We start from the raw sequence: 15,804 nt of genomic DNA, 5'->3' as shown, positions 1-15,804 counted from the left end.
CTCTTCAAGACCTGGTTATCACTCTTTCTGATCACTCAGCCACGTTGTCTCCCTTTTCAAGTCCCTCGCTCCTCCCTCTACAGCCTCTACTCTCTTCCAATTCCAGCCTCTTGCTTATCCATAACTGCACTCTTCGGTTTGAAATCATAGAATCCTTACAGTGTGGAAGCAGGCCATTCAGCCCATCAAGAAAACACCAACAGTGTCACACCCAGACCCAGACGCCCCATCTTATCCCCTAATCCTACATTTCCCACGGCCAATCCACCTGACCTGCACATCTTTGGACTGTGGAAGGAAACCGGAGCGCCCAGAGGAAACCCACGCAGACCCGGGGAGAATGTGCAAACTCCACACAGACAGTCACCCGAGGGTAGAATCAAACCCAGGCCCCTGTCTCCGTGAGGCAGCAGTGCTAGCCACTGAACCACCATGCCACCCAATAGTTGGATAACCTCTAAACTTTGAAATTCTCTCCGTGAAGCTCGCTATCTCAAACTCTCTCTCTTTCTTTAAAATCTGCCTCAGGGACGATTGTGCTACAAACTAAGCATTCGTGACACTGGATGAATCCTCCCCCAAACCTCTGCACCCAACCTCTGTGTAACAGCATAACCATGAGCTATGTCATGGGTCAAGCCCGTTCCTCATTTACACAGCACAATTCAAAATGCTCCGAGTTGATCTTTGTAAATAAATTCGATTCTAAAATAATAATCAACTCTTTCATCTTGAGTTTACACAGCTCAGAAGGTGATCATTTAGTAAACCAGGTCGTCCCTAACAACAGTCTTTGAATTCTTGCCTGGTTGGAAGATAAGGGAACTAAAACTTTGAATGCACAGTCCTTTCAGCAAGATAAAACATCCTATTAATCAGGCCGTGTCGCTGTTTTCTCAAAACGGTTTACCCATCATTGAATTATTATTTCATATAATTTTCTAATGGTGGGTGACATAACATACAGCCTACCAAACTCACACAAGCTGTGGCCATAGACACTCACAGAAATCCTGGGAAGATGCAATAACCTAATACACGCTCCACGTGAGAATTGGAACTGGGATCATCCTTCCCACCCTCTCTCTGTGACTAACTGGGAGAGATATGGAAACAGGGAAGGACTCTGGACTAACTTTGGAATTGAAGACCCTCCAGATCACCACAATCAAAAATAATCTGAGAGATCACACAGGGTGAGAATCCACATGATTCAACCTCTACCCAAGTCAGGAACTCTTCCACCTCTCTCTCCAAGAGAGAGTCAGCCCCCAGCAAAGTAGCTAGCAACACTTTCCTGAGGCAACATACTCCCTACAATAATGCTCCCAAAATATTAATTGAATGAAGAGTATCTGTTGATGTACAGAGGGATCTGTCTGCCAGTGTACAAGAACCACAAAAGGGAGTGCTGCTACAGCAAGTAATTCGGAAGACTAATGGAATGCAAGGGGATTGAAGAAGGGGTTAAAATAGGGATGCCTTGCTGCATTGCTTGGACAGGACATGGAGATGACACCTGGTCTAATGGATACAGTTTTGGTCTCCTTATCCATATTGGAATATACTTATATTGGAAGCAGTTTAGAGTTGGTTCCATTGGCTGATTCCTGGATTTGTCTCATGAGTAGGTTGGGCTTGTACTCACTGGAGTTTAAAATGTGTTGCTGGAAAAGCGCAGCAGGTCAGGCAGCATCTAGGGAACAGGAGAATCGACGTTTCGGGCATTAGCCCTTCTTCAGGATGCTGCCTGACCTGCTGCGCTTTTCCAGCAACACATTTCCATCTCTGATCTCCAGCATCTGCAGACCTCACTTTCTCCTCACTGGAGTTTAGTAGGCTAAGAAGTAATCTTGTTGAACCAAATACAATTCTGAGGGAGCTTGACAGAGGAGATACTGAGAGATGTTTCCTCTCACAGAGAAATCTAGAATGAGGGGCATGATTGCGTCGCGAAGAGTATCCTGTTTATGATGGAGAGAAGGAGAAATTTGTTCTCTCAGAGGGTTGATAGTCTTCAGAATTCTCTTCCACTAGTGGAGGATGTGTCTGACAGATTTGTGATTGACAAAAGAGTCAAGGATTATAGGGAAATGCAGGAGTTAAGACCTCAATACGATCAGCCATGATCCAAAAGAATTGCAAAGCAAGCTCAATGGCTTACTTCTGGCCCTGTTTCCTATGATCTTGTGAGAATCGATAAACTGCCCAGTGCACAGTCAGTTCCTGCCCCTGCGCACTTCATAGAAACCCTAGAGTGTGGAAGCAGGCCATTCAGCTGAATGAGTCTACAGGGTCCCTCCGAAGAGGAGCATCTCTCTACTCTATCCCTGTAACCCTGCATTTCCCATGGCTAACCTACCTAGCCTGCATGTCATTGGACTATGGGAAGAAACCCACGCATACACAGGGAGAATGGGCAAGCTCTAACAGGCAGTTGCCTGAGGCTGGAATCGAACCTGGGTACCTGGTACTGTGAAGCAGTAGTACTAACCACTGAGCCACCATGCAACCGATGGAAGTGGTACAAGGTACAATGCATATAGAGATTGGACTTGATGGGCCAAACGGCCTGCTTCCATTGTGGGGATTCTATGATTCTCTATGATCCTTCTGCAGGAGCTTATTCAATACACGCAATAACGTTACCAAATTTGGCATGCATTTAAAGACGGTGGCACAGTGGCTCAGTGGTTAGCACTGCTGCCTCACAGCGCCAGGGGCCCAGGTTCAATTGCAGCCTCAGGTGACTGTCTGTGTGGAGTTTGCACATCCTCCCTGTGTCTGCGTGGGTTTCCTCTGGATGCTCCAGTTTCCTCCTACAATCCAAAGATGTGTGGGTTAGGTTGATTGGCCATGGGAAATTGCCCATAGTGTTCAGCGATGTGTGGGTAAGGTTCATTCGTCAGGAGTAAAGGTACAGTAATAAGGTGAGGGAATGGGTCTGGGTGGGTTACTCTTCGGGAGGTCGGTGTGGACTTGTTGGGCCAAATGGCCTGTTTCGACACTGTAGGGATTCTATGATTCTCTAGGATGCAAAGTGATAGACCGATGACCCTGCTGAAATTGGAAGCTGCCATAAAACCCACACGTGAATGGAGCTGTGTTCTGACTGAGTGTAGTTTGAACAATAGACTGTATCTCCCTTTGGATAGAATCTAAACTATTGCTTCAAAATGTCATCAGCAAGTGTCAAATGAAATAAAAAATTAACAATATTCAACAAAAATGGACAAAGGATATCACACAGCTTTGTTGCAAAAAGAAACTGTTTTGCATCTGTAGTTCAAACACATCTGATTGAGATTTTGTCTCACTGATGACAATATCCTAAAAGAGTACCCTTCATTTCTCCTTTCCTCTCTGGAATCTAATCTCCAGCTCCCAGGGAGAATTAGGAAATATTTCAATCAGATAGATCTCCTGTAGCAATGCTCGGGGTTCAGACAGGATGGTGATTTTGAGCTGTTTACTTGTCTGCATGTTTTTAAATCATTGAGAAGGGTTATACAGTGGAATATTATAGCTACTGACGTTGCTCTTGTGATGATCTTTAGAATGACAGATACAGCACAGAAGAGGGCCATTCAACCCATTGTGTCCATGCCGACCCAAAGACCCCCAGATGCCCTTTCTAATCCCATCTTCCTGCACATGAGCCATAACCCTGCAGCTTACAGCTCCTAAGGTCCAGATCCAGGTATTTTTTAAAGGAATTTAGGATCTCTGCCTCCACCACCAACTCAGGCAGCGAATTCAATTCATCCTCCACCTTCTGCATCAAACCATTTTTCCTCATGTTCCCTTTAATCCTTCTGTCATTTTGTTTGAATCGATGACCCCGAAATTTTGAACTTATTGCCAAAGGAAACAGGTTCCTCCTGCTTACTCTATCTCTACTCCTTAGAGTTACAATTCTCCAGCTCTGGCAACATTCTGGTAAATCTTCTCTGCACTCTCTCCAGAGCAATTACATCCTTCCTATAATGTGGTGACCAGAATGGCACACAATTCTCCAGGTATGGCCTCACCAGTGTGCTAAACAGTTTCATCATTATATCCCTACTTTTGTATTCTATAACTCTACCAATGAAGGAGAGCATTCATCTATCTTCTTTACAACCTTGTCTACCTGAACTGTGGAGAAAGTGAGGACTGCAGATGCTGGAGATGAGAGCTAAAAATGTGTTACTGGAAAAGCGCAGCAGGTCAGGCAGCATCCAAGGAGCAGGAGAATCGACGTTTCGGGCATGAGCCCTTCTTCAGGAATGAGGAATGTGTGCCAAGCAGGCTAAGATAAAAGGTAGGGAGGAGGGACTTGGGGGAGGGGTGTTGGAAATGCGATAGGTGGAAGGAGGTTAAGGTGAGGGTGATAAGGTGAGGGTGATAGGCTGGAGTTGGGGTAGTTGTCCTGGCTGGGTCCAAATTTTGGTTGTTCTGATTGGGTCCAAATTCCATTCAGATCAACAAACTTTGGACCCAACCAGGACAACCACCCCCACTCCGGCCTATCACCCTCACCTTATCACCCTCACCTTAACCTCCTTCCACCTATCGCATTTCCAACGCCCGTCCCCCAAGTCCCTCCTCCCTACCTTTTATCTTAGCCTGCTTGGCACACCTTCCTCAGTCCTGAAGAAGACCTCATACCTGAAACGTCGATTTTCCTGCTCATTGGATGCTGCCTGACCTGCTGCGCTTTTCTACCTGAACTGTGCACTTGCACACCAAGATCTACCACTTCATCCATCCCTCTCAGCGTATTCCCATTTATTGTGTATTCCCTTTCACTGTTTGACCATTCTAAATGCATTCCCTCATACTTATCAAAGTTCTACTCCATGTGCTACTTTCCTGCCCACTGCAGCAATCCATCTACATTATTTTGGAGCTTACTGCTAACCCATACATTATCCACTATCCAGCCAAGTTTTGTGTCATCTGCAACTTTCCCAATTGTGTCCCCCATGTCCCAGTCCAAATCATTAATTCAAATTCTTCTGTTCCAGATGTGTGACATTTGCCAAATGTTTATCTGCAACATTCAGCATGTATGTCTTACCCATACAAGTGATGCAGATATGGATTGTGTGTCATCGGCTTTTTCATCCTCTCATGGGGCATGGAAATCTCAGGCTGGGCTCAACATTTATTGCCCATTCCCAGTTGCACCTTGAGAAGGTGGGGGTGAGCTACCTTCTTGAACCGCTGCAGTCCATGTGCTGTAGATGGACCCACAATGCTGATAGGACAAGCTTGCTGTTGACTGAATCATGCTTTCAAAAATGCAGCAGAACTCTGCATTGAAAACAGCCTGCAGCACCTCAAAGGACTTCACAGGACTATTGTCATACAAAACGGGAGAGGTTCAGTAATCCAGAACCTGAATAAGACCATACGACATAGGTGCAGAAGTAGGGCATTCAGCCCATCAAGTCTTCTCCACCATACAATAAGATCAATAGGAGCTTTCCCGCGCAGTGCCTTCACTCACTGTCACCATCTCATGCTGGAGATCCCAACCTTACTGCTTGAGCTTCCATGCTCAGTGCCCTCGCTCACCCTTACAATCACTACCTGCTGTTGGACGTTCTGTCACATAACATTTACTAACCCCATCAAGTCCCCAATCCAACTGCATAACAATATCTGGTATTGTCCTTGAACAGTAAGGCCAGGATCTCCAGCATTAGATGGTGACGGTGAACAAGGGCACCGAGCAGGAAAGCTCGAGCAGCAATGGGTTGCAACATCCTGGAAACACAGTCCTGTTGTCTTATTTTCTCACTGGACGTGATGTTAGGTGGGGTAGGAATGAAATGAACATCAGGCTAGCCTGTGGATTTTCCACAATCCCTGCCTCAGCCACCATGATCAACACATTGCCAGATTGTACCTTGGACAAGATGCAGTAGAACAACTGGTGCTCAGGAAACTCAATCCCCAGTGATGATTTCAAATCTTCAATCAGGAGAGCAATGCAAGAATTGTCACAGAGAAAAGAGCTCAATCTGCCCTTCACAATCTCATGCCCTCCTGTCCTGCAGCCCTGCTCTATAGTTCAAAGTTTGTGAGAAGATTTGTAGCTCGGTTGCTCGTTGTCGTGGTTCTGTTCGCCGAGCTGGGAATTTGTGTTGTAGACGTTTCGTCCCCTGTCTAGGTGACATCCTCAGTGCTTGGGAGCCTCCTGTGAAGCGCTTCTGTGATATTTCCTCCGGCATTTATAGTGGTTTGAATCTGCCGCTTCCGGTTGTCAGTTCCAGCTGTCCACTGCAGTGGCCGGTATATTGGGTCCAGGTCGATGTGCTTATTCATTGAATCTGTGGATGAGTGCCATGCCTCTAGGAATTCCCTGGCTGTTCTCTGTTTGGCTTGTCCTAAGATAGTAGTGTTGTCCCAGTCAAACTCAGGTTGCTTGTCATCTGCGTGTGTGGCTACTAAGGATAACTGGTCGTGTCAATTTGTGGCTAGTTGGTGTTCATGGATGCAGATCGTTAACTGTCTTCCTGTTTGTTCTATGTTTGTTCTTGATGTATGGTAGTGTGGCTAGTCCTTTGGGTTGTGGCATGTCCTTGTTCCGTTGTCTTTCTCTTAGGCATCTGTTGATGAAATTGCAGGGGTATCCGTTTTTGGCGAATACATTGTAGAGGTGTTCTTCTTCCTCTTTTTGCAGTTCTGGTGTGCTGCAGTGTGTTGTGGCCCTTTTGAATAGTGTCTTGATGCAACTTCTTTTGTGTGTGTTGGAGTGGTTGCTTTCGTAGTTCAGGACTTCGTCTGTGTGTGTGGCTTTCCTGTATACCTTTGTGGTGAATTCTCCGTGAGGTGTTAGTAGCCACACACGCAGATGACAAGCAACATGAATTCGACTGGGACAACACTACTATTATAGGACAAGCCAAACAGAGAACAGCCAGAAAATTCCTAGAGGCATGGCACTCATCCACAGATTCAATCAATAAGCACATCGACCTGGACCCAATACACTGACCACTGCAACGGAAAGCTGGAACTGACAATCAGAAGCGGCAGAGACAAACCACTATAAATGCCGGAGGAAAGATCACAGAAGCGCTTCACAGGAGGCTCCCAAGCACTGAGGATGTCACCTAGACAAAACGTCTGCAACACAAATTCCCAGCTCGGCGAACAGAACCACAACAACTGCTCGATAATGCCAATCAGTCCACAGAGACCAAGCAACTCTTTGTAAAAGTGATTCAAGTTGTCCCAATCCTAAAACACTTCTCCCTCAAAGTCCTGCAATATTTCTCTCTTATATATTTATCCAGCTCCCTTCTGAAAATAATTATTGAATTCCACACACCTGCACATTTCAGAACTTGCTACATTGAAAGAATGTCCTCTCATCCCATTGTGTTTCATTGCCCATTATCCGAACTCTATTCCCCATAATTACTGATTCATCTGCCACTGGAAACAATTTCTCTCTATTCGCTCTGTCAACATCCTTCATAGTTTTGAAGATTTCCACCAAACCTCCAGTTAAACTGCTCGGTTCCAATGTGAAGGTTTGGACATGGTTTCCCTTGTTTTGCATCCTTCCATCTCTGACATTCCCTCTGTGCCTCTCATTCTGAAGCTCAAGTGTAATCTCATTGCTCCTGGTATCTCAGAATATCCTCATCACTGTGTGGTGTCTATATGCTCAATGGTCCCTTTCTATTGTAATCACCAGAATGGTCTTTAAATTGACCAACTCCAATTTTCCAGGTAAATAATCAAATCCAATGATTTCCAATGCCTTCAAATTAAGGTTTAATTGGAAGCACTAGCTTTCGGAGCGCCGCTCCTTCATCAGGTGGTCCATAATCACCTGATGAAGGAGCGAGGCTCCAAAAACAAGTGTGCTTCCAATTAAACCTGTTGGACTGTAACCTGGTATCAAATCCAATGATTTCCAATGCCTTCAAATTAAGGTTTAATTGGAAGCACTAGCTTTCGGAGCGCCGCTCCTTCATCAGGTGGTCCACAATCACCTGATGAAGGAGCGAGGCTCCAAAAACAAGTGTGCTTCCAATTAAGCCTGTTGGACTGTAACCTGGTGTTGTGTGATTTTTAACTTTGTACACCCCAGTCCAACACCGGCATCTCCAAATCATTCAAATTAAGGAAGGTTTATGTTAACTGTTGCTGGATTATTTATTTGCAACAGGAAGTGACGGCTTCCTGTGTAATCCACCAGGGAGCAAGTCTAACAGCTGAATTGGTTCATGTGGGAATTTGGTTGTGTAGTAACGGAGTTTGCTTTTACAGTTGCTTGAGTGAACCGAGACCCCTTTGTCAAAGCAAAGCTCTTGGCATCAGGGAGTTGGAGAGGGCGTCTCGAGACCAGCTGTGTGTTTGTTCAGTGTTTGGCTCCATGACATTTGATAGAGAGCAAGTGACGGGCACAGCTCTCTGCTGTATTGATGGTTTCTGTGCCAGCACAAGGCATAGTGGTGGCCTCAGCTGAAAGATTGAAGGATGGTACGGGCGGGGCATGGTGAGCAGCGAAAGAGAAAATAAAAGGAAAACCACATGGCATTTGCAAAATGAACTTGCAGAATGTTACTGGAAGAAAAGGCTAAGAGGGGATTGAAACGTACCTCAGGTTGCAAAAGGAAGTTTGGATGGCATAAGCAATGATGGACAAGTTATTGTCATACTCTTTTTCTATCTTCCTGGGGTATTTCAGATGTTATTTTTGGTCTCATTGTTATAAACACCCTTGAAAGAGGAGATGGTTTGGGTATAACAATGATATGCTATTGATAGCATTCACAGCTGCCCTCCATTAGACACTCTACAATCAACCAACCAACCAGGAATGAATGATCAGGGTCCAAAGTACATCCATTCAATTCCTCTTTGGTGAAGCTTGGAGGCTAGGGCTGCTCTCTCTTTAGGAAGACAGACGACTGGCTGTGGTTTAACCTGAGGGCCACCACACCTCAGGCAGGGGTGAGGTTGAGAAGGAGAGTCCATCATGGGAACCTAATCAATGCAGGAATTGAACCCATGCTGTCAGCATCACCTGCATCCTAAACCTGCCGCCTAGCCGACTGAAGGTTGTGAGAAACTTGAGCTCTGCAGCAGAGACGAGTTGGGCCAAATGGCCTCTCCACAAATGTTGCCAGATCTGTGGAGTTTCTCCAATAGTCACTGCGTTTGTCTCTGGATTACTAATCCAGCAACAATACCATTATGGTGTGAAACTATTTCATAGAATTCCACAATTTTGAAGCAGGTCATATGGTCCATCAAGTTGACACCACCCTCAAATAGCATCCCACCCCATCCCCATCCCCATCCCCATCACCCTGCATTTCCCATAGCTAACTCACCAAGCCTGCACATCCTTGGACACTATGGGTAATTTCCCATAGCCAATCTACCTAACCTGCAAATCTTTGGACTGTGGGAGGAAACCGGAGCACCCGGAGGAAACCCACGCAGACACGGGGAGAATGTGCAAACTCCACACAGACAGTTGCCCGAGGCTGGAAACAAAACCGGGTCCCTAGCGCTGTGAGGCAGCAGTGCTAACCACTGAGCCATCGTACTACCACGCCACTGCATTCATTTAATGTGAAGATTTCAGGATCTCAAAAGAAGAGAAGTTTTATGTGAGTGTTTCTATGCTGAAAATGTGTTGCTGGAAAAGCACAGCAGGTCAGGCAGCATCCAAGGAGTAGGAGAATCGACGTTTCGGGCATGAGCCCTGAAGAACTTTCCAGCAACACATTTTCAGCTCTGATCTCCAGCATCTGCAGTCCTCACTTTCTCCTGTGAATGTTTCTATGTCAAGCTCTAAACAGTCTTCAATGGTTCAAATCAAATTAGGGGGGAAGTAATATTCTTTAGTTGTGCGATATTTTACATTTAAATCCTCACCTATAATGAGTAATAATCTCCCCAATTTATTGAGCATTACTTTCCCAGTCTCGGGATGACAAATGGAATTCCAACCTTCCCTGAGCTGTTGCCTTTTGGCTTGGAGTTCTTCCCTGCAGATAGAGGCAGGACAGGTCAAGGATTTTACTCCAGGGACGGGAGGGAGAGAACTCAAGGGACAACGTTCTGTGACGGATGCAGTGGATCATTAAAGGCGATGCAGTGATTTGATACAAATTAATGGCTTGCTCAGCCATTTCAGAGGGCAAATAAGAGTCAACCACATTGTCATTAGTAAGAGATACGAATTCTGAGAATGCTAGCTGGCTATGTGCCATTTCAGAGAGTAGTTAAGAGTTAACCGCATTCTTGTGGGTCAAGGATCACATGTAGGCCAGACCAGGTGAGGAGGGCAGATAATATGGTGGGACTGGTTATTGACTCACTGGAGCTGCAGCTCTGTACTGGTTACCCCCAATCTGGCCTGTGCTGAGGTGGAACAGTACCTAACGAGAGGCTATCAGCTTTCCCCAGGACATAATATCTACAGCACAGAAAACCAAATGCCAGGCTTTTACTCCTGGACCATGGGTCTAAAATCCACGTGCCAACTGATGGCATTTTATCTCAATAAATAAACCTGGAAGATAAAGCTAGTGTAATGATGGTGCCATGAGAACTATCATTGACCACTGTAAAAACCCACCTGATTCACTAATGTCCTTTAGGAAAGGAAATCCATACTTGGTCTGGCCCACACATGATCCCTGACCCACAAGAATGCGGTTAACTCTTAACAACCCTCTGAAATGGCACACAGCCAGCTAGCGTTCTCAGAATTCGTATCTCTTACTAATGGCACACATTTCCAGCAGAGTGGGTAAAGGAACTGTCCAATGCTCTTATCCTTCTGGGATGAGACAGTTGGCTGTCCTTGGTGCTAGTGGTCAAAGCACTATACAATGGGTTGCATCTTCATCCCGGACCAACCAACCCAACCACCCTGTGGCTCAACCTTTCAATTCCCCCTCCCACTCCACCAAGGATATGCAGGCCTTTGGACTCCTCCATCGCCAGACCACAACAAAACGACAGTTGGAGGAAGAGCGCCTCATCTTCCGCCCAGGAACCCTCCAACCACAAGGGATGAACTCGGATTTCACCAGTTTCCTCATTTCCCCTCCCCCCACCTTGTCTCAGTCAAATCCATCGAATTCAGCACCGCCTTCCTAACCTGCAATCTTCTTCCCGACCTCTCCGCCCCCACTCCCGTCTGACCTATCACCCTCACCTTGACCTCTTTCCACCTATCACATTTCCGACGCCCCTCCCCCAAGTCCCTCCTCCCTACCTTTTATCTTAGCCTGCTGGACAAACTTTCCTCATTCCTGAAGAAGGGCTTATGCCCGAAACGTCGATTCTCCTGTTCCCTGGATTCTGCCTGACCTGCTGCGCTTTTCCAGCAACACATTTTCAGCTCTGCATCTACATCCAGCAATGCCAGAGGAGAGAAGGGGACAGTGACTCATGTTCACCTTCCTGATCAATATGCGCTAACTCCAGCAAGAGTCTGCAATAACATCTCCAGTTGTGTGATGTTGCACTGGATCAATCTCAAGGTGCATTGGCACTTCTGAGCCAGAGGCCTTAGTTCGAGTCCCACCTACTTCAGAGATATGGCATGCCATCACTGATACAGGCTGATCAGAAAATATAAAGGTTATTACACTACAGCGTCAGCCATGAATTTCATGCTCAAATTCTAGAATGAGACTTAAACCCAGAATGTTGTGACTCAAGAAGTAAGAGTACAGAAAGGTGATGTTGAGGTAGTGGCAATGCTAGTAATGTATGGGGAGCAGTTCTAGGACAGATGGTGAAATTTGTATTCAGTAAAATATCTAAGATATTTACTTAACAGTGACCATGGGTATTATTGTAAAAGTCTATATGTCAAATTGACGTGACTCTAGGCACACAATGATGTGGTTGACTCTTAACTGCCCTCTGAGGAATTGGAGATGGGCAGTAAGTGCTGGCCCAGCCAGTGATGCTCATGTCTATGAATGAACAAAAACAGACTGATGCTTCTAGAACCATATGCTAGCACTTCGGGGGACAACGCAGGGGGAGAAAAGTGACAGAGCAAGTCAAATCAAATCTAATTTCACATTCAGCCAGAACAGACCTGATCATTTATATCAAGATGGTTCTTTTTAGCCAGTCCTGTACCATGCCTGGAAACAGGACTGAGTTGAATTAATTGGGGTCAATACACACCACTGAAGTCAGCAATTATCAGGAGCCCGGCTCCGCAGTGTCTACATGATTATTGACAGAGAACTAAGGCAGCCGGAACTGATCAGAGCCTAGCTTCTGAACCCAATAGATAGGATCAGTAAGCAACCTGCTAGTAAAAGACCAGCCAACACGGAGAATTACCACAAATGCTGCTTCACTCACCGAAATAACTCATAATAAATGGTCATGTTCTTACAGCCGCATCTACTTTGGTTTGTCTTGGGGGGGGTGAGTCATATATTTGTATAATGAAGGGCAAATCTAAGCAATCTTCTGTCGTTATATGTCAGAAAAACTGAGTGTCAGATTGAGAAAACCCACTGCTGGAGCAACAAATTGTGTGTTGGAAAGGATGACGATTCTGACCAAGCTGTGCACTGTTATTGAGGTTACTGTGGGGCAAGGGATTTACACAGGGTGAATGAAGCATCATTCTCAAAATCAGCTACACCATTAACAATTCAAATCTATCACATACCAATTAGGAAGCACATTGAAACGCAGGAGAAAAGGAACCTGGGTGTATATGTGTATAGATTACTAAAAGTAGCGGGACAGGTAGAGAGAGCAGGAGGTAAAGCATACAATGTCCTTTCTGTGATTACAAAGGAAAGGCACCACTTCAAGGTGGGTGTGGAGTAACAGGGCTGTGTACAGGCTCTTGCCTCAGGCTCATCCACTCCTGCCAATCTCTTTCTTTCAACGGCTGCTATTTTTCTTTCATTTCTTTTCTTTCTTTTTTTTCTTCTTTGGAGCCTTTTGAGGTGGGTTGGTCGGTGAAACCGGCATGGCAGTGAGAGCGAGTGGAATGGTGGCGCCTCTGGTGGCCGGAGGCAGCGGTGGAGGGCGCATGGAGCTCCTCACTGTGAGGATCTTGAGAGAGGGAATCTGCAATCCCCCTTGATTGCCTTCCCGTGCCCATACCTTGGGGCCAATTTGTTCTTCTTGTTCCTCGGTCAAAAGGGTCATTCTGACTACTATTTGTCGGTCGCCCACCCCGATCCCGAGTCCTAATAGTATAATTAAGTCTCTCGGTGATTCAGCACTATTTTTGGGATGAGGTGGATACTTAGATATACAATCTTAGCTCTCCTAGTCCTAAAATTTCGTCGAACCTTGGTGTGGTCCTCTTACTTGGTAGTAATGTTCCCCAAGACCGCTAATCTGCAAGTAATAGATACCGATGTCTGCAGCCCAGTTGATAGTGGAAATGTGGAAAATCAGAGGCAGTACAGCTACTCAGAGATACATCTTCAGTCCTACCAGGATGGCCTTGTGGGTAGTACTTGGATTAATCCACTCGTCACAGTACACCGGGGCCCCTTCCGGCCAGCTCTTGAGTGTCCCGATAAGAAGTGTAACCCAATGTATTTAACGATAAAGAAAACCACATGGCACAAAGCGGTTCTGGGGGGAGACACCTATCAGGTCCAATTAAATGAAACATCTGGGATAGAGATGAAAGCAAACAGGAAGGATTCCTCTGGCTGTTGTTTCCACATACAGGTGGGCAAAGGGAAGTGGCCAGTCGAAGTAAATGAAAAGAGCACTCAGATGCCACAGGTATGGTGTCCAAAAATTAGGCACACCCCTGAATAACATTAGTGCTTATTTATACAGTTTCTCTGAGTCTGTCGATACTTCCCCTTTTACCTCATGTGACAATTGCAGTTGCTCTGTGCAGCTGCTAATCTAATCGGTTAACCACATCCATCTGTGGCCTGTTGTTAGCGTGCAACCCCACCCCCCCACCCTTGATAGCTGAGTCTTATCCCTTCCGCAGAAGCAGCACTTACACACATTTTCGACACCACCCAGATCCATCCACCGTTACTCTACATATACCCCTGACTAATGCACCTAACCTACACATCCCTGAACACTATAGGCAATTTAGCATGGCCGATTCACCTGACCTGCTCATCTTTGGACTGTGGGAGGAAACCCACGCAGACACGGGGCAACTGTGTAAGCTCCACACAGACAGTTGACCCAAGGCTGGAATCGAACCCAGGTCCCTGGTGCTGTGACACAGCAGTGCTAACCACTGAGCCACCGTGCCACCCACCATTGCGCCCATCAAATCCACTCCAACCCTAGAAAGGCATCTCACCCACCTGTACCTTATCCCCGTAACTTTGTATTTTCATGGCCAATCCACCCTAACCTGTATACCTTTGGACTGAGGAAATCCACACAGACACGGGGAGAGCGAGCAAACTCTGCACAGCCTGAGGATGGAATCGAACCCAGGTATGTGGGGTTGTTAAGTACAAGGAGACAAGGGGCTAGACCAGCATTTATTGTCCAATTCTAATTGCTCAGAGGGCAGATAGAAGACAACTAATTGCTGTGGGTCTGGAGTCACTTGTAGGCCAGACCAGGTAAGGACGGCAGTTTCCTTCCCGAAAGAACATTAATGAACCAGATAGATTTTTCCGACAATCGACAATAGATTCATGGTCATTGTTAGACTCTTAACCCCAGGTTATTATTGATTCAAATTCCACCATCTGCCATGGCAGGATTTGAACCCAGATTTGAACATTACTTACATCCAGCAGAGTGCCACAAGGATCAGTGGTGGGTCTACTGCTTTTCATCATTTATATAAATGATTTGGATGTGGGTGGCACGTGGCACAGTGGTTAGCACTGCTGCCTCACAGCACCAGAGACCCGGGTTCAATTCCCACCTCAGGCAACTGTCTCTGTGGAATTTGCACATTCTCCCTGTGGCTGCGTGACTTTCCTCCAGGTGCTCCAGTTTCCTCCCAGAATCCAAAAATGTGCAGGTTAGGTGAATTGGCCATGCTAAATTGCCCGTAGTGTTAGGTGAAGAGGTAAATGCAGGGGAATGGGTCTGGATGGGTTGCATCTTCGGAGGGTCGGTGTGGACTTGTTAGGCTGAAGGGCCTGTTTCCACACTGTAAGTACTCTGATTTAATATAGGGGGGGTGGTTAGTAAATTAGCAGACGACACAAAAACTGGAGGTGTAGTGGACAGTGAAGATGATTATCACACGGTGGCACAGTGGTTAGCACTGCCTGCCTCACAGCGCCAGAGACCCGGGTTCAATTCCCGCCTCAGGCGACTGACTGTGTGGAATTTGCACATTCTCCCCGTGTCTGCGTGGCTTTCCTCCGGGTGCTCCAGTTTCCTCCCACAGTCCAAAAATGTGCAGGTCAGGTGAATTGGCCATGCTAAATTGCCCGTAGTGTTAGGTCAAGGGACAAATTTAGGGGAATGGGTCTGGGTGGGTTGCGGGTCGGTGTGAACTTGTTGGGCCGAAGGGCCTGTTTCCGCACTGTAAGTAATCTAATCTAATCTCAGATTACAATGAGATCTTGATCAATGGACTGAGGAGTGGCAGATGGAGTTTAATTTAGATAAATGTGAGGTGCTGCATTTTGGGAAAGCAAATCAGGGCAGGACTTACACACTTAATGGTAAGGTCCTGGGAAGTGGTGCTGAACAAAGATACCCTGGAATGCAGGTTCATAGCTCCTTGAAAGCGGAATCACAGGTAGATAGGATAGTGAAGAAGGCATTTGGTGTGCTTTCCTTTATTGGTCAGAGTATTGAGTACAGGAGTTGGGAGGTCATGTT

At 46.2% G+C, this 15,804-nt stretch overlaps 1 protein-coding gene across 4 annotated transcripts in view; it reads left to right on the top strand.

The window, feature by feature from the left end:
- The window catches only part of unc5b (unc-5 netrin receptor B), a 355,814-nt gene that overhangs the window by 57,497 nt on the left and 282,513 nt on the right, over positions 1–15,804 (top strand). Inside the window, exon 1 of one of the 4 annotated variants that reach the window (XM_043679160.1) lies at positions 13,687–13,758. The exons of the other annotated variants lie outside the window; for them this stretch is intronic. Coding sequence (XP_043535095.1) covers positions 13,750–13,758 — 9 coding nt within the window. The 5' untranslated portion in view covers positions 13,687–13,749. Of the gene's footprint in view, positions 1–13,686; positions 13,759–15,804 lie in introns of those variants that run through there. 4 annotated transcript variants of the gene reach the window in all.

Source organism: Chiloscyllium plagiosum, chromosome 38 (genome assembly GCF_004010195.1).
Source record: "Chiloscyllium plagiosum isolate BGI_BamShark_2017 chromosome 38, ASM401019v2, whole genome shotgun sequence".
NCBI lineage: Eukaryota > Metazoa > Chordata > Chondrichthyes > Orectolobiformes > Hemiscylliidae > Chiloscyllium > Chiloscyllium plagiosum.
The sequence above is the reverse complement of the archived record's forward strand: the minus strand, read 5'-3'. Positions and strand labels throughout refer to the sequence as shown.